The sequence below is a fragment of the Crocodylus siamensis genome, chromosome 3 (genome assembly GCF_052110815.1).
Source record: "Crocodylus siamensis isolate JL-2025a chromosome 3, ASM5211081v1, whole genome shotgun sequence".
Lineage (NCBI taxonomy): Eukaryota > Metazoa > Chordata > Crocodylia > Crocodylidae > Crocodylus > Crocodylus siamensis.
This window is the reverse complement of record NC_143397.1, coordinates 173,725,413-173,752,220: the sequence shown is the minus strand read 5'-3', so window position 1 is coordinate 173,752,220 and position 26,808 is coordinate 173,725,413. Positions and strand designations below refer to the sequence as shown.

At 44.3% G+C, this 26,808-nt stretch overlaps 1 protein-coding gene across 4 annotated transcripts in view; it reads left to right on the top strand.

Moving 5' to 3' along the window:
- Positions 1 to 26,808, top strand: part of ROCK1 (Rho associated coiled-coil containing protein kinase 1) — a 148,123-nt gene that overhangs the window by 24,223 nt on the left and 97,092 nt on the right. For all 4 annotated transcript variants that reach the window (XR_016441390.1, XM_090039774.1, XM_090039775.1 and 1 more), the window contains exon 2: positions 26,470 to 26,551. Coding sequence is in view for 3 of the 4 variants with exons in the window: in XM_090039774.1 (XP_089895900.1) it covers positions 26,470 to 26,551 (82 nt within the window). In the remaining variant the exon portion in view is untranslated. The remainder of the gene's footprint in view (positions 1 to 26,469; positions 26,552 to 26,808) is intronic.

Sequence of the window (26,808 nt, the reverse complement as noted above, 5' to 3'; positions counted from 1 at the left end):
CTCCTTTATTGCCAACATTACAGCAAACTCAGGGACCCTGCTATGTCCTCAGTGCTTACAATATCATTTTTTTCCTTCTGTTCTTCTGGGGATATTTTGAGTTGGAGTTTCCATTCTGTAAAGAATAGTTTGGTACTTAAACTGAAAGAGTATCAATAAAACTAGACTTTATCTCAGCAGTCCAAGCAAGCCAACTCAATAAATCCTTTTTCAAGTCTAGGGGAAAACTTGTGTGGCTTTTCTGTTGGACCTCAGGCAGATCTGGGAGTTTGATAAAAGGTTTTGAATCTTTATCTCCTACATTTGTTCTGGTGTTAGTACATGTGGCCAAAAAACATGACAACTGTTAGAGGAGGTTATGCCTTTGCAACTCCCATTTTTAAAATGGAAATAAGATTACAAGTTGACTCTTACAAAGACATGGTGAGTTGTTTTTTTTTGGGGGGGGGGTTGTAGTTTTATTTTTGAGGGAAGTTTTTATTTATGCATGGATAAAAGTATGTATTTATGTTCTGATAGCGAGTATGCTAGGTTTACATGGGGCATAAAATCATCATGATTGCAAAATGTTAGCTTTAGAATGAGGACAGCCTCTTTGAACAAGTTTTACATAGGTGCATCTGTAGATAACTGGATTAAGATGACTTGCATAAGTAGGCAATTCATGCTTTAGTGATATATTGTTTAATTCCTTATATAGGGGGTATGTTTAGGAAAATACTCCTTTTTCTGATTTTTGTAAAAAGGACAACAGTGGACTTAAGAGTTACTTATCTGCAAAGGTTTAAAACACTTTTGAGGGCAAAGCCTTGGGTCACTGATCTGAAAAAGGTGTCAGAGTTATGATGGCTTCTTGAGGCTGGGAATGCGTGCTCTTTAAGGTTCAAGAATTTTATTAACAACCTGTCCTTGGATGTCATGAATCACAATCTGCTCTTCTGAGGGAATGTTGAGTACCTTAACTTCATATTGCAGAGCATAAAATCAGTATAATGAGTCCCTGAAAGGCTTTGCTTAAGGTTTGACTTTTGTCATATTAGGGTTGTCTGAAAATGGATCACAGATTTAGTTTGTGTTTTTGGGCAAAAAGCCTGGATGCCAAACTATAGTTGTTGCTATGATTTCAAAGTTGATGAACTTAGATATTCATTTACAGTGCATCAGCTGGAGCTTCTTTAAAAAATGTATTGAAATCTAATATACTTGGTAGCAGTTTTAGCTATGACTATTTTCCAAGCTGTTACCAAGAGCACAATTTTTGCCTCTGTAAAAAAAAAAAAAAAAAGAATTATGATTTTATACTCCTTTTACCACAGTAGCCAGTTTAGAAGGTCACTGTTTAAAAAAAAAAAATCTTTTTAGAGGAAAAAATCAGTAGATCTAGCATATCGTAGAACTAGAAAAAGGCAGAAAGGATGGTCCGGAGAGACTTCTGTATAAGGGCTAGTAAAAAAGGCTAGTAGAGGGGTGTCACACTTGTGTCTTGCCCTGGGCTGAATCTGGACGATGGAGCTTCTTTCCAGATCCAACTTGGGGCATGGGTTGGTCCTGGTGGTGGCAGTGGCAGTTCTGGTTCTTGCTGTATGTTGGCATGCCCCATCCTGGAGCTGTAGCCACTATGCCCTACTTAGACAGTGAAAGCAGCAGTACACGGGGTACATGGTGGTAGTGGCAGCAGCAACTTTGGCTGTGGCTCTGGCTGGCATGAATCAGGTAGCATGTGGTGCCAGTGGGCTTGTTTGCTGAGGAGGTTAGGGCCAGTGTGGCATAGGGTGATGCAGACTAAGAGCTACTAGAGCTGTATTAGGTTTCACGTGCCCTTGCGCTTTGATCTCCATGGCCCAAGGGACTTGAATTCTGAGTCAGGCTGCTCCCCTACTGGCCATGCCTCCCCAACTTTGTGGTCCACAGGTAGTCCCACAGACCAGACAGTGGTTGCACAGGCTGAATCTGGCTGATGGGCTGTATATTTGACTTTGTGTTATAGGAAAGGTGATCAATTGCAATGTGAAAGAAGTCTGTGGAAAGAATAAATGCCATGAAGAAAGTATATAAAGATTTACTACTATCCCAGAATACTAGAACTAGGGGATATGCAAAAAAACCCCATAAAATTATGCAACACATTTTTAAGAAGCAGGGTTTAAAATGTAAAAATGGGACTTTTTCTTTTTAAACTTAGTTTACATTTTAATGTGTGGAACTCATTGCCACAAAAGACTGGTAATTTAACCAGGTTCAAAGGCAAATTGGATAAATCCAAGCAACCATAGGCCTATCTGTGTATTAAACCTGGTAGAGATTCAGCATAGAATCTGAATCTGGGTTTCAGGGCTGCCTCTGTATGCTCAAAATGGTACAGGAGGAGTGGCACAGGATAGAGATGCTGCACATATACTCCTTTTTTGTAGCATCTACTTTGTTTCTGTGCGGTACAGGATACTGGATGGGATAGACCTGTGATCTGATCTAATATAGCATCTCTGTGTTCATGCCTATTGTATCCTGTGTCAGTTGTTGCTATTGTTGCTACTTGTCTCTGCAGATTCTCACTGAAGGATGTAGTTTTTTTAAAAGAATTAATTGCTAGTAAGTCTTCTACCATGTTTATCTTTTTTTCTACTTCAGACAAACATTAGATCTTAGAAGTCAAAAGAGAATTTAAGGATAATTAGAAGCTGTTATGCTGTTTGAGATTGCTGGTCCCTAATCTTTGGCCCTTTGGCAACAATAAAGAATATGTAGTGTACTGTATGCAGAGGTATAACTAATTAGTTGTAAACCTTGGGCAAACCATGTTGGGAGAGGGAGAGTGTTGGGGTGGGGGGAAGGGGTTAAATCTTGCGTCCCTTGAGGACTCAACAACTGTGGCAGCTGTGCACTGTCTACCTACTCCTCAATGGAAGCTGTTGCTGCAGCTTCTACAGTGGTGCTATATCCATCCACACCACATCAGTTGGGTGTGACTGCTATTCTGGTGCCCTCTCTAAATCTGTGACTGGGGCCAGTGCCCCATGTGCCCATCCCTAGTTCTGCTGTTGAGGGAAGCGAGCATCATACTTGGCTGTTTGACAAACTCTGTTTTAAGTCTTGTGGTCATGAGCAACATTTGGTATGATTTTTGGGCTCATGAACACTGTGTTAGACTTGCTGTTTTAAATTTATGTCCCACCTGTTAATTAAAGGTGCCATGTCTTCTGTTGTAGGTAGCCTTGATAATGATTAATGCTGAAAGACTGCCAGTCTAGTGGGGGCTTAGGGTTGTATGGCTCATGCAGTGTGCACTTCTGCTAGAGGGCTTTTCTTTACATTTTTATTTTCTGCTTTTCATGTAACATTTTGGGACTGTGTGAAGCGGCTAGTATTTGCTTCAGGTTCAAGGGACAGTGATTCGAATCACTGTCCTGAATCAATTTGGCTGAATCTGATTGGGAGATTTAGCCGCTACCGCATCTCTGATTCAAACAGGCCCTATCCCCCACCTGTTCTCTTGCCCCCATCAGTGGTTGCCATGCCTGGCTCAGCTCCTGGCTCTTAAAGCTCTGCACTCACTGGCTGCTGCAGTGGCCATTGGGGCTTCTGGGGGCTTGTGGCAGAGTCCCCCACATAGCGTGGAGCAGCAGGGATCGTGTTCCCCCTCCCTCCCCAGCCTGGCAGCAGCCAATGAATGCAGGTCTTTTTTTGAGAGCCAGGAGCTGAGCCAGGTGGGGCAGCCATTTACGGGGCTGGGAGAGCGGGCAGGGGTTTGGAGGTCCCTGGGGGGGGGTGTCCCCTCATGGTCCCCACTCCCCTCCTCTAGCTCCCCCCTCTTACTGCCACGGAGTCTGGGTCCAGCTCCCTGCGGCAGTGAATGGGGACTGCTCGAATTTCTGAAACCCTCCAAATCTTTTCCAAATCGATTTTAAAAAGGTTTGAATTGATTCAGACCTTTTTATTGGTCTCCTGATTTTTATTTATTTATTTATTTTAACGTGGATTCGGCTGCCAAATCAGGCTGAATTGCCTCCGAATTGAATCGGCACCTGAAGCTTTGCACAGACCTAGTGTCTACTTGGGGACACTCAGGAAAGTTAAGGAAAACCCAGATAAGGTGTAAACTGAGTCATCTCTTAATCCACTTCTGGGGTAGAGCAATCTAAATTCACTTTGCAAAGGAATTAGAAGCCTCTGGAAAGGGGTTTAATTTGCTTTTGACTCTATACCCATAAGTTTAAACTTCCATAATTGTTTTGCCTTGGTTTCTTGGTATTTGTGGAGATGAGCTCTTATTTTGTCTATGATAGCAGTGCAAGACGGCCAGGCCTTCTGCTGTGAATTCAGCTCTGCCAGCAAAAGGAACTTCACTGCTGCCGAACCCTACTGGTTCACCTGAATGACAGGAGGTTGACTGGCAGAGCTGTGTAACACTGGAGCTTTCCAGGAAAACACCTGCTGGCTATAAGGACTGTGTGGTTTTTTTTTTTTGGTTTTTTTTTTTTTTCACAACCTTACCCAACACAGTTCTGCTGCCAGAAGTTTATTGTAGACGGGGGTGTATTACTTCCCAGTACATCACTTCTTTTGATCTGACTGTACCACCTTGCTGCATTTGGAGAAAATCTGGAAGCCAGACTAGTTTGTCTGTCTACAGATGTGGGTTGTATATACTGTAGTGGGTTTTTGCCTTCCCTTGCTTTTCTTTATTGACTGCTTCATAAGCTGACAGACAAAGGGAAGTGTGTCATCTTATGTTCAGCAAATCTCCTCCATGCTTTCTAACATCAGATGCTACTTTGACAGTACGAAACTTCTTCCTTATTCCTTTACCTCCTCAGGTATTGAGAAAATGGTTTTAGGAAATCATGTGACTGAGGAATTCTGTCTTAGCTTCAAAATTGTGAACGTTACTTTTGATCTTTTACTTTCTTTCTTTTTAGGCTGCAGCCTTGTACTGGACCTTGAACTCGGCATTGCAAAACTGATCACCATCAGTTTGACTATGATCCCTAAATGTTCATTCATACACGTAGTCTAAAACCCCTGGTCATGCCTTCATACTTCTCATTCACTTTGAGTTTTGTCCTTGTCACAAGTGCTGCCCAGCTGTGCTCTTGCCTTGGTTCTTTGATGGCTCTTTCTGTACTGTGGTCCTCTGTCTTTTTTTTTTTTTTTTTTTTTTTTTTTAATTTTGAGTTCTTGAATATTTCTTCTATGCTGTGTTTTGTTTGGAAGAGCATCCTTCTTTTGATGTGTCAAGTGTCTATCTTTTCATTGTGATCCTTTTTGTTATGTGGCTTCTAATCTAGATTTCAGAAAACCTGTTATTCTTTTTCCAGTTAAACTCTATCTACTGCAACTGTTACATTAAAACTAGCAAATTGCTTTTCAACAATGAAGGCCCCTCCCTCCACCCCCACCACTTGGGGTTCAGCCTGCTCCCCGAGCCAAGTTGGGCCCGGGCCTGCTCCTCCCTTCCCGCTTTTCCCCCTCCAGTTGCCACTTGGGGTCCAAGCCCACTCTACCTGCTGCTGCCACCATCTCCAGGATGGCCTCACCCTCTCTGCTGTGTCCCCACTGTTATGGCTGCACTCTGCCATCACCTCCTGTCTGGAAAGCTCTTGGAGCACTCTGATAGGTTGTTTCAGGCAACCAGTCAGCGCGAATAAAGCTTTATAGACGGACAGACTAAGGCTTTTATAATATTAGAATTACTTTTAATTTAATGGCTCAATTTCATTTAATTTTAAATAACCTAATTTAACTTCTTTTTTGTTGACCTATGTGAAACTAACACCTGTGTCAACGTCTAAATTTACTATAATGAAATGCATTGCAACAGGTTAGTGAGGCCTCTAAACTTTTCTGAGTCAAAAGAAGTTGCTATTTTTAACAGAAATGGAGGAAAACATCTTAAACTTCAGTGTGTTGCTTTTAAATGTGTTGGGTATTCGAAATAGAGCCAGTGTTTAATATTTGTTTTTTCTAAATACCAGTATGTTTTAGGTCCTTCTTCTATATTAACAAAAGTTAGCAGATGCAGAAAAACTCTTCATTTGAATGACTTCATTCGAGTTGTAACTGATAAGGATTTGAGAGTGGGAAATTGTACTTTTCTCTTCCCCCTTACCCTTTCCTTAACTTGATTGCTTTTCACAGATTAAGAGATCTATTTTTAAAAAGTTGGAAGGAGGTGGGGCCAAATTTTTCAAATGTCTTTATGCACCTGGAGTTGCAGACAAAGTAATAAAGCTGATACTGGCTACAGTTTTGCAATCTCTCCAATTCTCTGTTAATATTTAGAGAGAGGTCCTTGTTTGTTTTTATGAAATACTTTTGAACACAGCTGTGTTTTAAGCTTGTAGTCTAGTGTCAGTATTGCAGTTAACTAGGAAGTAACTGAAATAGAACGGACTTCTGCAATATAAAAAACATAACGAGAAACTTTAACTACAAGATGCCAAATTAGATCTTTGTGTAGAAGAAAGTTATATTAATGCTGGTGAGAACTGAAGGAATGTGCAGAGCATGAGTCAGTGGCTCTCAACCATTTTAGGGTTGAGAAACCTCTCAAAATGCCAGTTCTTACCTTTTGCACATGTGCACGTGCATGCCTGTGTTTGTGATGGGTTTTTTTTTAGTATGGAAAAAAATAATAGGGCAATTATTCTGTTGCAAAAAACTCTGGATGACCAAAATGGCTCATGGTGTTTTCAATGGTACGCATTCCATTTTGAAATCTGTGACTTGCCTGAGTGTTCACATGCCTAACAGTGCCAATATTGAAGAGCACCTCATGGAACCATTAGAACCCAGAACCCTGGGTGAGAATTGTTGGCATAAGTGAAGTGGGAGATGAGTACTCTGAGCACAAGTAGCCCCACTTCTGGTTGCTGCATTTTATTGGTGACCTACATGGTATCAACAGGAACTCCACACTAATAATGACTTTTGTTGTGGTTTTTTGTAAAATATCTTTTATTTGTAGATAAAACAGTAATGCTTCTGTGGAGGCTCTGATGACCTTGACAGTTCAAAAATTGAAAAACAAGTGTATATGATTAACTAAAATCTCTCTACCGTAGCTCATGGGTGTTTAAACCCTGGCCTGTAGGCCTGACCCAGCCTGTAGCACTGCTATCCAGGCCCCAGGGCTTTACACAAGTCCAGAAATTGTGGTAGGGGACTGGTGGTACTGCTCCCCTGTTGCCAGATTTCCATACCCATGGGCCTTGTGTACTGGATCCAGGTACCTGATTCCAGTGGGCAGGGCCAGACAGGGTTAATATGGGCCCAGTCCTGGTGTGTGGGGCTCCATCTGGCCCCACACCACTATTTTGGCCTGTGGTGGTGGTACAGGGTTGAACATCATTACCCTAGCCTGTACCTTATTCTGTGTCTCAAAGCTTAGTAAAACGATCAGAATTTGGTAGGCATGGCTACACCAAATATATAAACATACAGAGATATGCATTTGCTTCTGCGGTGACTGAATATGTGGAACCGTAAGATTAATTTTCTGCCTTGATTTGAAAATTCTTTCTCTCTCTTTCTCCCTTTTTTTTTTTTTTTTAATCCAGGGTGGGGGTGCAGTGAGCTGAGAACAAGACAGGTCAGGGAGAAGTCCTGCATGATCTTTTAAAAAAAAAAAAAAAAAAGATTGCTTTGTACTCATTCAGGTTTCTGTTGGCAAAGAAGCCAAATGCTATTATATTTTGATACTGTGGAAAAGCAGAATGGTGACATTTAGAAGCCTTATCTGTAATGCATTCCAGCTTTCCAGTAGTGCAAGCACAGTCTAGAGCAAGTCAAAGAGATGCTCAGTTGTGTTACCTTTCTCATCTTTGTGCTAGAACAGTGTCTACCTTCCCCTCCCTGCAGCAGTATTAATGGCCTGGCTAGTTCCTGTGTTTTTAGTGTTTTTCCATTAGCAGCCAAAGGAAAACCCTACCTTCTACTACAGTGGAAGCCATAATGTTAGGGACCAGACTGTTAGGAGGAGGAGAACTCCAGTGCTTAGGATGACTGCTTTCTCAAATGTTTAATTGCTTGGATTTGTTGATTTATAGGATGCACAGCAGAGTTAATGCCCCGCCCCCCCCCATACTCCCTCAGTCCCATCTTTAAAGACTTGACTAGTTTTTCTGTTTTTTGCAGGGGGGGAGGGATTTCCTACCCCAGGTACTTTTTCTAGCATTCCTACCCCAGGTACTTTTTCTAGCTTTCCTACCCCAGGTACTTTTTCTATCATTATTTCAAAATAAATAATTGTCAAGGTTCAAGTAAAAAATCAGTAAAAACGACAGCAACAAAAATGCTGTATGAAATGGTGTAATTGTTTGTACCTGGTAGAAGGATCTTGCTTTTTCTGAGTGAAATGACACCTCTCAAGTCCTTTGCAGAGAAGGAGCTTGATTTACCTGTGGCCTTACCCTTCTGTGAAATATTCTGATGCTAACTTTGTAGAAGATAAATTAGGTCAGAAGAAGCTGGTCTCTAAATTAATCTTTCTTAGAATGATGGGAAAAGTATGCCAGGTAATATACTAAAAAGAAAATGATGCACAAACTCTGGTCTGACTGGACAGTAGTTTTTAAGATTTATTTTGCTCACATCTCACTAAGAGTCTGAAACCACTTATATCAGAGACAGAAATGTCATTCTTTCATTCCACAAATTAGTATTCACTATGGTTTGCATTTATTAAGGAGCCTGACAAGTTTAAAAGATGACTCTTACTAAATAAAAGTCTATAGCTACTTATCCTGTCTTCCTTAGTATGATTAAACTGTGTCTCTATTTTAAATTGTTTTCTCTCTGACTTATTTCTGCTTTATCTCTTGTTAATGTTGTGTGTTTGAAAAAAAGAAAAAAATATTTTATGGACAAAAAGTCTTCTCATATTTAGAGATAATAAAATATATAATGGGGTGGGGGAGTAGCAGATATTACAAGCCTATATAGTTTCATAGTTTCATGGTTTCTAGGGTCGGAAGGGACCCGAGCAGATCATCTAATCCGACCCCCTGCCATGGCAGGAAATAATACTGGGGTCAAACAACCCCAGCAAGATGTCCATCTAACCTCCTCTTAAAAAACCCCCAGGGTAGGAGCCAGCACCACCTCTTTTGAAAGTTGGTTCCAGATCCTAGCCGCCCTGACAGTGAAGTAGCGCCTCCTGATATGTAGCCTAAACCTACCCTCTGCCAGCTTGTGACTGTTATTCTTGGTCACTCCTGACAGTGCATGGGGGAATAGTGACTCTCCCCCAATGCCTGCTGATCTCCCCCCCGACTAGTTTATAACATGCCACTAGATCCCTCCTCAGCCTTCTCTTCTGGAGGCTGAACAGGTTCAGGTCCCGTAGCCTCTCTTCATAGGGCCTGCCCTGCTGTCCCCTGATCATGCGAGTGGCCCTCCTCTGGACCCTCTCCATGCTGTCGACATCCCTCTTGAAGTGCGGTGCCCAGAACTGGACGCAGTACTCCAGCTGCGGCCTGACCAGTGCCGCATAGAGGGGGAGGATCACCTCTTGGACCTGCTATATAGATATAGGTTTGTAATATCTATATAGGCTTGTAATATCTGCTACTTTCCCCCCCATTATTTTTTATTATCTCTAAATATGAGAAGGCTTTTTGTCCTTCAAAAAAAAAAAGTCATAGGAAAAAGCAGTGGGTTGTGAGAAACTCACTAAACTTTAGAGGAGTCTTTAACTTTCAGTACCCCTGCCATTTAGTCTAACTATACTTTGCCTAAATATAAATAATTACAAAAAGTCTTTTAAACTTGGGAGCTTTATACCTGCCAAGAAGTAATGGAAAATTGTTCAGAAGCTTACATGGACACTGATGTATCTGAACACAAAAGATATTCATCTGATATTTTGGAAGTCAGTAAGAAGCAGTCTAGTTTTCTGATTTCTTTCTAAAATAATGTCTCTCCCTGCGTGCCCTTCTGATTCCTTCCTCTGCCTGATTCTGCTGCTCTGCTTTGTGCTCTCTACCTGATCTGCATGTAACTGTAGTCTGGTGGTAGTCTTTGACTTCAGGAGGTAGGATACTTCCATTCAACTTTTTACTCTTGCTAATGTTACATTACTTTGATAAGGTGAAAGTATATCAATAGAGATTGCCCCCTTATAGAGTAGCCTATAGCTATATGGTTACAGTACCCTTCCATGAGGTGGAGGGATGTGGATTCAGTACCTCAAAACTTTGGTCTCTAATTCTGAGCTCTTGGGTGAAAAGGAAGAAACCTTTATCACTATTCTCTTCCTCACTCAGCAGTTTTGTGAATCTGTCATCAAGCCCCCCTGCAGCTACTTAGTGAATTCAGGCTAAATTTGTAAATAGTTTGGGAAGAGTTTTTGGCAATTCTGCAATTTGTTGAATTTTACCTATCTCTATGAGCCACTCTGACATAGTTAGAATTGTCAAATGTGCTAACAAAATAGTAAATCTATGGATAGATTTGAATTTGAGCGAGTTGTATGGGTAGGGAGGGACCTACCAAGCACTGCAGTAGCTCACAGGGGGAGGGGGGATGAGACACTGCTGGCAAGATGGCTGCTGCCCCTTCCTGCTGATTGGCAACAAGAAGCAGGACTGCATGGACAGCCCTCACAGTCAGTCAGCAGCAAGGGTGGGGCTGCATGCCAGGCATGGGGCCACATGCCACAGGCGTGGGAGGTGGCACTATGCTCTACCTCTGAAATGGCTGTCTGGGCCTATACTTTGCCCATGAAATCAGGGATAGCCCCTGCAAATTAAGTAGGTCCCTACCTCTGAGTGTGACATTATTGAGGCATGTTGTGCATGTTCTCTCACAGCATCTGATCAAGTAATCTTGAGCTTAGAAAAGCATGTGCACCTTTGCTTTAGTTAGTTTATAAGATGCACCTTTTACCCTGCTTTTTCTGTATGACAGTAGTATCATTCTGAACTATTTCAGAACTTCACTTTGAGGCCAGTGACTTAAGTAGTATCAGTCTCTTGGTCCTCAGTGTTTTATTTCATTATGCAACTTTGTTCCCCCATGGACACTGCAGTATAGTGGAGTGACCTGCACATTAACACCAGATTAATCTTAATTAATCTTAACTGTGATGAAGGAACAGAAAACCACCTGCACTCAAATTCAGAGTGAATTCAAGCAGTCGCATCATCATTCCCTGTAGGTTTATGCTGTAGTGATTACCTGGCTGCCACCATCTATGACAAGAGTTTGTTAGAAGTAGTATTCAGCCAGGTTTGGGGATATAGTAAGAAATGAGGAATCTTTTACCTATTTTGATCAGAGCCTCTTGACAACATCAACATGAGTTGAAATCCATAATTATCTGCTGATACTGTAACTAGAGGTGCACTGATAAATCGGTCCGATATCATACCGGTACTGATCTAAAGAAAATTGTCTATGTTGGATATTGGCCTGATGGGGCCAATTAATTTGACTGATAAATGCCTATGCTGTGCACAGCCACAGCGTAGCATGGAGCAGAGCTGCCCGTGTCATGCAGATCCGGGGGCACGTGCCCCTCTGCCCCCACCCTCCCGGGGTGCAAGCAGCAGCAGGAGCTGCTCCCACCCCACAAGCTACGCTTCTGTCCCATGCTCTCAGCTGGGCAGTGCCTGGCCCTGCCCCCTCACTCCCTCACGGTGGGGGCCATTGATCTGTCCTGCCATGCTCATTCCCTCCCCCTTCCCTTTCTACCACACCAGACTGAACACCTCATGGCAGCTGTATCAGATATCAGATTGGTATCAACACATATGCCTCCTAAAATATTGGCTATCAATATTGGCCCCCAAAATCTCTATTGGTGCACCCCTAATTGTAACCTTTTGAAAGGTAATTAAAGATAAAACTGACAAAATTCAAGTGGTAGTGTTTTGTCTTGATTTCTGCCTTGCTTCTAAATTTTACTTGCTTTGTCTCCTTGCTCCCTGTGATTACTGTGCTCTAAATCTCACAACTAAACACTCCCCACCCATAGTATTTTCTTTTCCCCTATATTAAATGAACCTTAAGATTCATTTATGCCTACCCACTATATTCTGTTTTACAGATGCAGATGCATACCCAGTCTCTCATATGGTAAACTTCATAGTTTCATAGTTTCTAGGGTCGGAAGGGACCTGAGCAGATCATCTAGTCCGACCCCCTGCCATGGCAGGAAAGAGTACTGGGGTCAAATGACCCCAGCAAGATGTGCATCTAACCTCCTCTTAAACATCCCCAGGGTAGAAGCCTGCACTACTTCTCTTGGAAGTTGGTTCCAGACCCTAGCCGCCCTGACTGTGAAGTAGCGCCTCCTGATATCTAACCTAAACCTACCCTCTGCCAGCTTGTGACTGTTATTCCTGATCACTCCTGGCGGTGCTCGGGGGAACAGTGACTCCCCCAATGCCTGCTGATCCCCCCTGACTAGTTTATAACATGCCACAAGATGCCCCCTCAGCCTTCTCTTTTGGAGGCTGAACAGGTTCAGGTCCCGTAGCCTCTCTTCATAGGGCCTGCCCTGTTGTCCCCTGATCATATGAGTGGCCCTCCTCTGGACCCTCTCCATGCTGTCGACATCCCTCTTGAAGTGTGGCGCCCAGAACGGATGCAGTACTCCAGCTGCGGCCTGACCAGTGCTGCATAGAGGGGGGAGGATCACCTCTTTGGACCTGCTTGAGATGCATCTGTGGATGCATGACAAGGTGCGGTTGGCCTTCCTAACTGCTTAACTTGTGGGTGTACTCTCCACCCATCTGACTTTGAGGGTCTTTTACACCTAGTAAGGTGTAAATCTTCTGTATTTTTTCCCATTAATGACAGTTCAGGTTTTCTCATCTTCCTGCATCAGCTAAATAATTCTTTTGCTGCGAGTGTGGATAAATTATCTAATCCAGATAAAGAAATGAGAAGACCCTGTGTTGTTTTTTTAATTATTTTTTCCTGCCTATCCTGAGACTTTTTTCCTTTTTTCTTTTTTTAAAGGGGGTAAAATCACACTGCACTGCATACGAAGCCCTTATGTCTCCATGAATCTCCCACCCTCGCATAGTACTCATCTTTCACAGGTTTTCTTAAGCTCACTGAAGCTCTCACTCTCGTAAAATAGAGGATGTTTCTATGAAATTCTAACCCTAATCAGGTTGGAAGCCTGAGTCCAGTCCAAGTAAGTGTGTAACAGGGGCTCAGACTTCTTTACTTAAAACTTCATGAAATATTCATTCCCATGGAAAGTTGGGAAACAAAGCTCTGTAGCTTTGTTTCCACTTAAAAATTAACAACTTAACCACAACTTTGTGATGCCAAATGGATGAAATGATGTTGCTAATGGACTGGACCTAGGTCCAGTTTGTAATGCTGAGATCAGGTAATATTGATTTCCAAATACACTTCTAAATGGTGCTGCTCATGATAATGATAATACTCCAAAAATAGAGTCCTTTCTGAGGCTGTATTGAAGCTGTGATATAACTTTGGCAGCGAAGTTTTAAAGCCAAAGAAGAAACTAAAAAATGTTTTCCTAGGATCAATATTGTATGTTAGTTATTTCGCACATCATTTATGTTTTGGATTAATTCTTTGATTTTTTACTTTTTAACATGCAATGAAGGCCTTGGAAAGTTCTCATTCAGCCTACGCAATAAATAAAACTGTCCTAATGGTGGTTCAACTTAGATAGGTAATGTGCAGGCAAGCATGCATTAAAATTGAGATTAAACAATATCAAACTCCAAAACCTTGTAATTTTATCCTTTTTTTTTTTCTTTCTTGAAGTACTAAGAGGAGTCCTTTGACTACAGAATCAACAGAACTGTATCTCTAGTAGAGGTAGTTCCCACTTGGAAAGTTACAGTACTAGACTTCAAGACTTACTGAGCCCTCTGTCCAAAAAAGGAAAAACTGCAATGAAATTTAAACTTGGGATACAGCCAGTCTGCCAAAGGAATGCAATTTTTGTTTTTAATGCTGCTAATTCCTGTTAAGTTTTTCTTATTTCTTTAAATGATAGCTGAAAAAATAGTCAAATAAATGGGGTTGTCCAACATAGGGACAGCTGAGGACAGATGCAGAGACTTGCCCACAGCATGGTATGACCTCCCTGATCCCCTGCAGAGCATGTAGCTCATTTGCCCCGCAACTCCACTCCTTCCTCCTTCCTGCCACCCTGCTCATGGCCTACCTACTCTCCTCACAGGTGTACACATTGCACAAGCATCCTACCCACAGCACTAGCAGTCTGGCTTCTTCTGCCAAGCATGCATCATGAACATCTTGGCAACCTCCTTTGCCATGTGTGCTGCATGAGCAGCTTGGCCCTGTCCTGCTGCTTTTGCCTGGCCCCAGGAATGGGGCAGGAAGCAGATGCCAGAGGAGGGAGGGGGAACCTAATGATCCTGGCCACTGCCACTGCAAGAGCAGTAGGTGAAGTGGCAGCCAGATGGGAGCCCACAGGCTTTATGTTAACTCCTTGCAGGGTGAGGCGAGGCATGGGATGGAGCAGCGGCTTGTCCAGGGGATGTGGGGAAGAAGGGTGGCTCATGTTGCTTGACACACCCTGGGAGGGCACGGGGAGTGGGGCGTATGTCGCCCTGATCTATGCAAGGTGGGGCAGGCTGCTGTTGCAGGCTGGGGCCAGCACTGCACAGGGTTCTTCCCAGAGCGGGCTGGGCTGGGCTGTGCTTGGGATGCGTGGTGGCAGTGGTGCTGGGAAGGAGCTATGGGCGGAGCTGTAGCCACCCCAAAATTCACTGCAGCTGCCCCAGTTCTCCTCTCCTAGTGCTATGGCTGCTGTCCGCCCCAAGTGCAGCCTGGCCCAGCCCCCCACCAGGAAGAGCATGGCACAGCCCCTTCCACAGTTTGCAATGGCAGCCCCCCCCCTTTCCTCCCCCCCCCGTCCTCCTGGGGTGTGCGCAGTGGTGGGAGCTGCCTGCGCCTCCTGGGTGAGCTGTGGATCTGTCCCAGACCCACTCCTTCCCTCCTTCACCTCAGGGGCCTCAATTTGCATCCCCTCCCTTTTCCCTCCCTTTCCACCACAACAGACTTACCAGCTGCATGCAGCTCTCCATGCTGCTGGGCTGTGCTCCTCACCACCTATGTGCTGTGCGGTGCTGTGCTGTGGCTGGATGTGTATATAGGGCATTTATCAGCCACATCAGGCTGATTTCTGTTGCAGTCAATTTTCTCTATATTGGTGTCAGTCCAATATTGGACCTGTGTATCAGTGCACCTCTAATTTAAACTCAACCATAAAGTTGCTTTTGATAGTCTTTTCTTTTTTTCTTCTTTTTTTAAATAATAAATATGTCCCTAACCAGCATTCATCCCCTCATCAAGAGGGTAAGGGGTATGCACTTACATTCTCTTTGTAAAGGGTCATCTTGAATGCTGTAGTGATTTGACACTGGTAGGGGATAAAGTCAAGTCCTACCTAAACAGTGAGAAGTTCTAAGACTATTGCAGAAGTAATGTATATCACATTATTGATCTGGGAATGCTACCTAGGTATGTGGAGGCAAATGGTATAGTTTTCAGATGACATGAAGTTATTTGGCTTGGAATAAGGAAGACAAAGGACTGTCTCAAAACTAGGATAAACAGCCAACATGATGGTGCACAATTTTTTTTGACGAACACATCATGATGCACTTGAAGCACTCGTATTACAAAGTTGATAGTAACAAACAAAGAGAAAATCCAGGGGCCAGATCCTAGTTCACTTATCGCAGGGGCGGGCAGTTATTTTGGGCAGAGGGCCACTTACTGAGTTTCGGCAAGCCATTGAGGGCTGCATGACAGGCAGCCCAGGGCAGATTAATATTTTCTGAATTTTGTAGGTGCTTTGTGGGCTGGATAGAATGGCCTGGTGGGCCACATCCGGCCCCAGGGCCGCATTTTGCCCACCCCTGACCTGTTGGCTACCCAAGTCATTTTTTTCCTACCTTGCTTGAGTCCCTGAGAAGCAGTGAAGGCTGCTTCTCCTGCACATTGCTTTTTGTGACTCAGTCTTAAACTTAAAGTAGGTCTATTAACTTTTTTTATTTATTTACTTTTTCAGGGCTTTAGGAAGGTAGAATGGTATTGCATTTATATGCCTAAAAGGTACAATAGATCTGAGCTGGGGCATTATTGTAGCAAGCCAGTGAAAACCTTTGTTGAATATGCAGCAGTGATAAAGCAAGCCAGTTATTAGGATATGTATAGTTGGGATGGAAGATACTGCACATGCTGTAATACTACTTTATATAAATCAGTAGTCTGCTGTCAGTTTTGCTCCTCCCATATGAAAAAAAATAAGTGAGAAATATGAGTAGAAGTATGGAAAAAGACTGCCCACGTAGAAAGACTACTAAAGTTTGGGACTGCTTTAGTTTACAGAAGAAACTTAAAAGAAAAAAATAGTATTCACTTATGTAAATTAATTATTGCCATTGGTACATACATGGTATAAGTATAAATAATTTGAAATGTTATAATATTTAGGAATTGACGACTTTGAATGCTCTCTAAAAAAATATCTATTAGAATTTTATGGTGAGAGTTCTCCAAACCTGTGAAATAAGCCTCTAAATTACAAGTAGTCAATTGGAAAAAAATCAGTGGAATGAGTTACGAGAGCTACTCTTATTTCTGTTTTTTTAGTACAGGAGCTAGAGAACATCAAATGAATTTAATAGTGGAAAGCTTGTGTTTTTATTTACACAATACATAATTGGCTTCACTTCATGTTAGTGATACCCACAGTGTAGTGGGAATATCAGAAAGACAGTGTGTATGGGTAGTGAGTGTCCCTTGAGTGAAGTGGGTTAACAAGCTTTAAGAACTTTATTACTGTTTTATTCCACATTTTCTCACTACAGGTTTTCTTGAACTTCCTCTGAAACATCGGAACCTGTACTAGATTGAGCATGGGTTGTTCCTGCAATTCATATATTTGTTTTCCAGAAAACCATGTATTCCATTAATTTAAAGCGCGCAGCATCATTTTCTGATTGGTTATCTGGAAGAGTATTGACTCTTAGAGAGAGTGAATGAATGAAAACAGCTGGTTGGTCAGCACGCATTTTTTAGTAAAGACCATTTTTTTCCCCCGCCCCCAAAATGTAAAGAAATGGCAGTGAACATAAAATACTGTAATATATTTTGAGTCTGTTAATTGGTTCTTAGCTGAAAGTTATGCAATAGTTGAAAGCAGAAATGGTAGTAATAAAACATCTTTCAAAAAGTGCTGTCTGCCTACTCAAAGCTGTAAAGGAAAATATCATAGAAAATTAGGGTTGGAAGGGACTGCAGGAGGTCACAAATAGTCCAAACTCCTGCTCAAAACAGGATCAGCCCCAGCTAGATCATCCCACCCAAGGTTTTATTTACCTGGGTCTTAAAAACCTCCAAGAATGGGATTCCATAACCTCTCTGGGTAACCTGTTCCAGTGTTTACTACCCTCCTAGTGAGAGAGCTTTTTCCTAATATCTAACCCAAAGGTTTTCAACCTTTTTAAATCTAATTGTCCCTGGCAGCCAGATGCTGGGGAGGGGGTTCTGCATGGCCAGATGCTGGGAGCAGAGGGTAGTGTGTGACCAGATGCCAAGCGGGGGCTGGGGGTGCAGGGAGGCAGGGACAGAGCACCGCTGCCTCCCTGGAGCAGGGCCGGGGTGGGGTGGGGAAGCTCACTGGGCTGGTGTGTGGCTGCGGCAGCCACTGTGTGTGAGCTTCCCTGTGCGACAGAGGGGCCTTGCTGCTCTCATACTGCCCCAGCCCTGATTTTGGGAGATGACGGCGCTCTGTCCCCACCTGCCCATGTGTACCACCTAGGACTGGTCCAGATACCCCCATGGGTACATGTACTCCCGGTTGCCACCCCGCGCTGTAACCTAAACTTCACTTGTTGCAACCTGAGCCCATTTTTCCTTGTTTTGTCATCTGCCACCACTGTGAGCGGTGTAACTCTGTCCTCTCTGAGACGATCCTTTAGGTACCTGGAGGCTGCTATTAAATCCCTCCTCAGTTTTTCTCTTCTCCAGATTAAATAAGCCCAGTACCTCAGCCCCTCCTCAGAAGTCAAGTGCTGCAGCCCCCTTGCCGCAGCCCCCTAACCATTTTCATTGCATTGTGCTGGACTCGCTCCAATTAATTTGTCCACCTCCTTTCTGTATTGGAGGTGCCAAAACTGGACACAGTACTCCAGATGTGGCCTCACCAGTGCTGAATAGAAGAGAAGAATTACTTTCTTTGATCTGCTGGCAACACTCCTACTAATGTAGCCCAGTATGCCATTAGTCTTCATAACAAGGGCACATGGTAGTATTCAGAGTAAAGATTAATTCTTGCTTAACAAACTCAAACTCTGCTAAACTAGTTAACAGTTAATATAGAAGGAAAATTCTAAATTAATAAGCCTGACTGCTTATTTTTTAGGTCAGAATGAACCTAGAGGATCCTTGCTCTGTGATAGCAACATAATAAGATAACAATATTGGCTGTTGTAACAATACATATTCACAGAAGTTTAGGGCTGGAAAGGATCTTGTGAGATCATAAGGTCCAGCCCACCTGCTCTAGGCAGGAAAAACTGCTGGGATGAAATACCCCAGCAAGGTGTGTGTCCAGGCTCCTTTTGAAGATCTCCAGGGTAGGTGCCTGCACCACCACCACTGGCAGACTGTTCCAGAGTCTGGTCTGAACTGTGAAGAAGTTTTTCCTTGTATCCATATAATATGATATAATATATCAATATGAAATGTGGGAGAGGTCTGATCACTGACAGAGCAGTGAGGAGGAAGTGGATTTAAACCACCAGCCAAATGTTTTTGAGATGACTGGTTCTGTGGACACGGGGAGACCAGTGGATGTGGTGTCCCTTGATTTTTAGCGAGACTTTTGATACAGTCCACAATGTTCTCACAGGCAAGCTAAGGAAGTACAGACTAGATGAATGGGCTGTAAGGTGGATAGAAAACTGGCTGGAGCATCAGGCTCAGGGTGCAATATTTGATTTGGATTTGACCCAAATTGGGGACAGTGATTTGATTAATTGATTTAGATCACTCTCCCCAATTCAATTTGACTGAATATGAATTCAAGGAATCAGCAATTCAGCCACAGGCACAGCTTTAAATGTTTTTTCTACATACCTTGAGGGACCAGACACAGCTTGTGAACGGTGCAATGGTGGGGTGGATAGATCATCCCACAGGAGCATGTGGGGCCCCCCTGCATGCTTGGTGGCAAACCTGGAAGTGGACCAGAACTACTTCTGGTCCAGTTCTGGATCCTCCTTGGAGTGCACTGAGGGGCCCCCGGCTTGGTGTTTGGCATGGTGGGACCCTGGGTGCCCCCCAGACCTAGAAGGCACCAGTCACCAGGCTGTGGAGGTTGGGCGGGGGGCACCTGCATGCTCCCCAGTGGACTCAGGAGTAGACTGGAAGTGCCTCTGGTCCACTTCTGGGTCTGCTGCTGACCACGCTGGGGGGCACCCCCCTCCCCCCGCATGCTTCTGTGGGATGCTCCATCTGCCCCAGCCTCTTGGCGTTCAGGATGAATACCATTCATCCTGGTACCTTGAGGTATGTAGAAAAAACATTTAAAGCTGTGTCTGTGTCCAAATTGTTGAATCTTTCTGAATCTCTCCAAATCGGTTCAAAGGGTTCCAATTCGATTCGGAGAGATTAGAGGGTCTCATGATTCGATTTGGATTCGGCCACTGAATTGGGCCGAATCTCCGCCAAATCAAATCAGTGACTGAAGCTTTGCACAGCCCTAGTAGTAATCAATGGCTCGATGTCTAGTTGGCAGCCAGTATCAAGTGGGGTCCCCCAGGGGTCAGTCCTGGGGCTGATATTGCTCCTGTAAGATCAATATATATTTTTCAGGTGTACCAAATGTCATTCAGTTGAAGAAAGTCTTAATACTTTCTAAGTAGAGTCAAATAGAACAAATTTCAAGAAATTTGTTGATTGATTTCTGGTAAGTTACATTAATTCTTATTTTAAGAAAGCGTATTGCTAGTTCTACCTGGTGTCATGATGAAGTCTGAGCAACAAAGCAGTACTCTTTGAATTAGAAGCCACAGCAAACAGTTATATGGCTCATCTTATTTCTCACCTTGCACATAAAAGGGACAACATTGTAAAGCTTGATAGATCTACAGTTTGACCTCACTCTTTCTTTTTATCTTGCACAGTGTCACTGCAAATTAAGCGAGTTGTGAACCACCTGCATACTAATTAATGGCCCAGATTCTGTTGTATCAGAATGGAAAGACACCAATTGATGGAATTGCTCAGGAGAGACTTACTCCAATTTATACTAATAAATGCAGTGATATGCTGATGCTCAGGTTTTCTATCCGTTACAGGTTTTCTTACTCATGTTGCTCATGGAAAAATTGCTTAAATCTGCTCTGATGTCAGGAAAAATATTGTGACAAATTCTTTCCTACTATTATTGCCAGACTAAACTGAAGCTAAATGACCATTACCAGGAGCCATACATTCCTTAACTGATATGGCAAGCTTTGTGAAAATACAACACAGTGATGTACCTTAACCTCACTTAATAAATACTTTTAAATATTTTTATCAATCTAGAAATGAGAGTTCTCTATATTGGAGAAATCTTTAAAAAATAAAATGTAGTTTAAAAGGCTATATAGTTTCATAGTAGCTAGGGTCAGGAGGGACCTGAACAGATCATCTAGCCTGACCCCCTGCCATAGGCAGGAGTGAATGCTGGGTTCACAAGACCCCAGACAAGTGATCATCCAACCTCCTCTTGAATTTGCCCAAGGTAGGGGTGAGGACCACTTCCCTGGGAAGTTGGTTCCAGATTGTGGCCATACTAACTGTAAAAAAAAATTTCCTTCTGATCTCTAACCTAAACCTATTCTCGATCAACTTACTACCATTGTTCCTCGCCACCTCAGGTGCATCTTTGGATACATGAGGAGGTGTGGCTGGCCTTGCTGGCTGCGGTCTGGCATTGGCGGCTCATGTTCATCTTGGAGTCAATAGTGACTCCAAGATCCCGTTCCACCTCTGTGCTTTCAAGAGGGGAACTCCCCATCCTGTATGTATGCTGTGGATTCCTTCTCTCAAGGTGCAGCACCCTGCATTTGTCTACATTGAACCCCATCCTATTCTCATCTGCCCACTTCTGTAGTCTGTCTAAATCTATTTGCAGCCTCTCTCTCTTTTCAAATGTGCCTACCTCGCCACACATCTTAGTGTCATCAGCAAACTTGGACAGCGTGCTTTCCACACCCTCGTCCCGGTCGCTGATGAAGATGTTAAACAGTGCGGGCCCGAGGACCGAGCCCTGGGGTACCCCACTGCTCACATCTCGCCAGATTGAGTACAACTTCAATTACCCGGACATCTCGTGGGAAGATCACTCAGCAAAATCTGAGCGGTCGCAAAGCTTTCTCTCGTGCGTGGATGACCTCTACCTGACTCAAGTAGTCTATGGGCCAATGAGAGGCAAAGCGCTGCTCGACCTGGTACTGGCTACGGGGGATGACCTAATCGGCGACCTAGTGATCGATGGGAAGCTGGGTGACAGCAACCACGAGCTGATCACCTTCACCATCCGCCGTAAAGCTGGCAAGTCAGTCAGCAACACAGAAGTCCTTGACTTCAGAAAAGCCGACTTTGACAAGCTCAAGAGCCTTGTCGGTCAGGCCTTCAGGGACCGTGACCCCAGGGAGATGGGAGTTCAAGAAGAGTGGTTGCTTCTCAAGGAAGCGATCCTCAGTGCACAAGCTAAATCTATTCCAACACGGAGGAAAGGAAGCAAGAAGGCACAGCAGCCCTCCTGGCTCTCTAGGGACCTAGCAGACCTCCTGCAGCTAAAAAGGAAAGCCTACAAAGGATGGAGGACGGGATTCACCTCCAAGGAGGATTATTCTGCGCTGGTCCAGTCCTGCAGGGAGCATACCAGGAAAGCCAAGGCTGCAACTGAACTCCAACTAGCTTCAAACATCAAGGACAATGAAAAGTCCTTTTTCAGATATGTGGGGAGCCGGAGGAAAAGCCAGGGCAATGTTGGACCCCTGCTAAACCAGATGGGGCAACTGACAACTGACGCCCAGTTGCCCAGTAAAAGCCAACCTATTAAATAGGTACTTTGCGTCAGTCTTTCATCAGTCACACGGGATGCCCATGCCTGCTATGGGACAGGGAAATCTGGGTGAGGGGGATCCCCTACCCTCCATCAATGCTGACCTCGTGAAGGAACACCTCGAGAAGCTGGATACCTTCAAGTCAGCCGGCCCTGACAATCTGCACCCCAGGGTACTCAAGGAGCTGGCGAGCGTCATAGCCCAGCCCCTGGCATGGATCTTTGAAAACTCCTGGCGCTCTGGTGTAGTGCCCGAAGACTGGAAGAAGGCCAATGTGGTGCCGATCTTCAAGAAAGGGATGAGAGTGGATCCGGCTAACTACAGGCCCATTAGCCTGACTTCTATCCTGGGGAAGATCTTAGAAAAGTTTATTAAGGAGGCCATCCTTGAGGGACTGGCCCAGGCTAACATTCTAAGGGATAGCCAGCACGGGTTTGTTGCGGGTAGGTCTTGTTTGACCAATCTCATTTCCTTCTATGACCAGGTGACCTATCACCTGGACAAGGGAGAAGAGATTGATGTTATATATCTTGACTTCAAAAAAGCCTTTGATCTGGTATCCCATGATCACCTCCTTGGCCAAACTGGCCAGTTGTGGCCTTGGCTCCACCACGATCCGCTGGCTGGGAAACTGGCTCCGTGGTCAGACCCAAAGGGTTGTAATCGATGGCAGTCACTCATCGTGGTGCCCTGTGACCAGTGGGGTCCCTCAAGGCTCTGTCCTTGGACCCATCCTGTTCAACATCTTCATTAACGATGTGGACATTGGAGTCAGGAGCGGACTGGCCAAGTTCGCCAATGACACCAAAGTTTGGGGCAAAGCATCCATGCCAGAAGATAGGCGGGTGATCCAGGCTGACCTGGACAAGCTCAGCAAATGGGCAGACGAGAACCTCATGGTGTTTAACACTGAAAAATGCAAGGTTCTCCACCTTGGGAGGAAAAACCTGCAGCACCCTTATAGGCTCAGCAGTGCTACGTTGGATAGCACTACAGAAGAAAGAGACTTGGGGGTCATCACTGACCACAAGATGAACATGAGCCTGCAATGTGATGCTACGGCTAATAAAGCGACCAAAACGCTGGCTTGCATCCACAGATGCTTCTCGAGCCAATTCCGGGACGTCATTCTCCCCTTGCCTTGGTGAGGCTGCAGCTGGAATACTGCGTCCAGTTTTGGGCTCCACAATTCAAAAAGGATGTGGAGAAGCTTGAGAGAGTCCAGAGGAGAGCCACGCGGATGATCAGAGGTCAGGAAAACAGATCTTACGATGATAGGCTGAGAGACATGGGACTCTTTAGTCTGGAAAAGTGTAGGCTCAGGGGTGATCTGATGGCCACCTATAAATTTATCAGGGCCATCAGGGGTGACCACCAGGATCTGGGGGAACGTCTGTTCACCAGAGCGCCCCAAGGGATGACGAGGTCGAACGGTCACAAACTCCTGCAAGGCCGTTTCAGGCTGGACATAAGGAAGAATTTCTTTACTGTCTGAGCCCCCAAGGTCTGGAACAGTCTGCCAGCAGAGGTGGTTCAGGCACCTACAATGAACACCTTCAAGAGTAAATTGGATGCTTATCTTGCTGGGGTCCTATAACCCCAGCTGACTTCCTGCCCTTTGGGCAGGGGGCTGGACTTGATAATCTCCCAAGGTCCCTTCCAGCCCTAATGTCTATGAAATCTATGAAACCCGTCCACCACTACTCCCTGGGTGCGCCCCATCAGCCAATTTTTTACTCATCCAACTGTGCAGGCATCAATGCCACAGTCGCTTAATTTATTGATGAGGATAGCTCCTCCCTTCCACTAGTTGTACGCCCCCCTTTTGTTGAATGCCTTTGCTGAGACGAGGGGGTGCTGAGCACTCTTACCCCCCCTTGCTTCTCTCAGGGACTGTTATCCTTTGGGCCTGGAGGATCAGCCCCTTAAGGTACGACCATCCCTCATGGACTCCAATTTTCTGTCTTCTGGGCCCTCAGTTCCTCCCCCACTAGTCTCCTAAGCTCATTGAAGTTGGCCCTTCTGAAGTCAAGGGCATTAGCCTTGGTGTAAGCCCTTGACACCCTGTATTGGATAGTGAAATCCCGCTTAAAACAAAGAGAAAAGAGCACAAAAATTGGAGTTATTTTGTCTTTGTTTTTTTGCGGTTGTCATTTAAAATTAATTTTAATTTTTGTTAAATGAATTTGAAATTCAAGAAATTAAGACTTTAGGCAACTAAAATTTATCAGTCTTTGTGTTTGTAAAAGACTAACTCTTACCACTAATCCCCCTGAGCCCCTCCTTTTTTGAGGTAGCTGAGGCAGAAATGGCTTCCTCTTTGTGCACTTCAGGAAAGGGAAGCTGGATACTGAGGGACTTTTTCTTAGCAAAGCATGTTTAAATCTAAATTACTTGGCTTGCCACTTTTTTGTTTGCTTGTTTTGTTTTAATTTTATTTTAATTTAACTTATTGACTTATGGTAGTCAAAAGTAGCTTGACATTATTTTCTTTCAGTTTTAGTTTTCCTTTACCAATGATTTTGTTTTATCTGGGACAGTAGTCTTTTTAGATTCAGGGTATGCCTCCACAATCCTTTAATTTGTTAGCACCCTGGTTGAGAAATGGTATTTATACTGGCTTTAGCTTACCTTGGAGGTTCTCAAGTGAAGGGGTGTTGCCATCGTCACAGGCAGGTGGAGGTGTCGTGTGCATCATGCACAACCCCACACGCCTCTGTTTCTGGGAAGAACATGGGGGAGGGGAGGGTCAGACTAGGAAAGACTGGCAGGATTAGGGTGCTTCTGCCTGCTTTAGGTTTTTCAGATAACCCTAATGCAGGTAGGAGTGCACACTCATGCTACAGCTCCTCCTGAACTGGCTGTGCATGAGGCTCATGGGGCAGTTCCACGTAGTTGTGGCATCTGTGCTGTGGTGTAACTGAAAGGGTCTTGTGCAGGGATGAACAATTCTTTGGACTGGAGGACCACTTAAGGAGTTTCGGTGAGCTGTTGGGGGCCAGGTCAGCACTGCCTCCCCTTGCCTCCTGGCCTGCAGTAGTTCACCACAAATCTGTAAGTGGGCCTGCTGTGACCCCTGTGCTGTCACCACCTAGCGATCCCAGCCCCAGGGTCTCCATGAAAACTGGCCCTTGCTTGGGGCAGTGTGTGTTTGGCTGGACAGGTAAGATGGGGCTGCAGGGAGGCAGGGAGCACTACATGGGAGCGGGATGAGCACACAGGCCCAGGGCTGGGATTACAGGGTGCTGACTGCATGAGGCTGGGGCCTGGAGCAGAGCCACGATTTGCTCCTGGCATGCCCTTCCCTGCGGAAATGGTGCCTGTTGAGGGGATTTGAGGGTAATGGATTGTGGCTGTACCCTAGGTCCCAGTCCCACCTGCCTTTCCCACTCCCAGGTACTGCTCCCTGCCCACCCGCAGCCTCATCCTGTCTGCCTGGCTGAGAATGCCCTGGCCATGGGGGTCCTGGGCCAGTCTCCATGGAGACTCTGCCTGCTCCAGTGCCTTTGGTGGGTGCAGGGAGGAGGGGCAGGGATGCCTGGGCAATGGGGTCGGGTCTGACGGCAGTGGTGACACTAGCAGCAGCAGTCCAGCCACTGCACCACCCTAGCCCCATTGCTACGTGCCCAGGGGTGACAGAATTGGCCATATGCACTGTGGCTTGTGCTGCCACCCCCCCACACACATTTACCCCCCACACACATACCCCCCCGCCACACACACACAACCTGGGCTGGGTGTGGCTGAGGGATCCACTGCAGGCTGGATAAAAAACCTTTGGTAGACTGGATCTGGCTCATAGGCAATATTTTGCTCACCCCTGATCTTGTGGCACCCTGATTGAGAACCACAGTTATAGAGGCATGCTACTCTATGATCTGAGAAACAGATTCATTCTGTGCTCATATTTGTTTTCTATGTATATAATAATATAGTGTATGAGTGAATTATATAGAAAATCAGCTTTTACTTGGCATAGCTGTGATCTCATTTTGAAGGGTATTTTTAAAAAAACTAAACCTCTGTACATTTTAATATATTTATTACAAAAGTCATAAACAGAAGGTCTGATATAGAAATAAAGATATAGCAAAGATTCTGTAAATGCTTTCATCTGGTATAACATACATACATCATATGCAGTGTTTTAGGATTGTATTGTTCAAGGAAGGGGCTAAATTTTGGCTGCATCTTAAAATATTCTTTTGAATTTACCTCCAATTGTTAATGGCCCTATAAAATGAATTTTATTCCATTAATATGGAAATTTGTCATGGGTAATTGTGTTTATTTTATCTCTGTGATTATCTTAAAATGTAGCTGTTTTTTTCAAAAAGATGTGTTATTACATTTTTGTTTGTATTTTTCTTTTGTTTAGGATGGATTAGATGCCTTGGTATATGATTTGGATTTTCCTGCCTTAAGAAAAAACAAAAATATCGATAACTTCTTAAACAGATGTAAGTACTTGATATTTCTATAAACTTATAAACAGAGCTCTTAATAAAACAGGACCCAGCTTTGTTAAGTAGGTAGTGATTTGGGGTCCCTCAAGTGATTGGGTGCTGTTTAATACTTCAAAAAGTGCTTGAATTTCCCTTTCCCCCCCTAATTTCCTCTTTTCCCAGTTCTTGTGAGTGCTGAAGTTTCTCATCCTTCATTCCCTGCCCTTCTGGCAGTAGTGGGGCAGCCTTTGCCACTTCATAGCTGGAGGAGC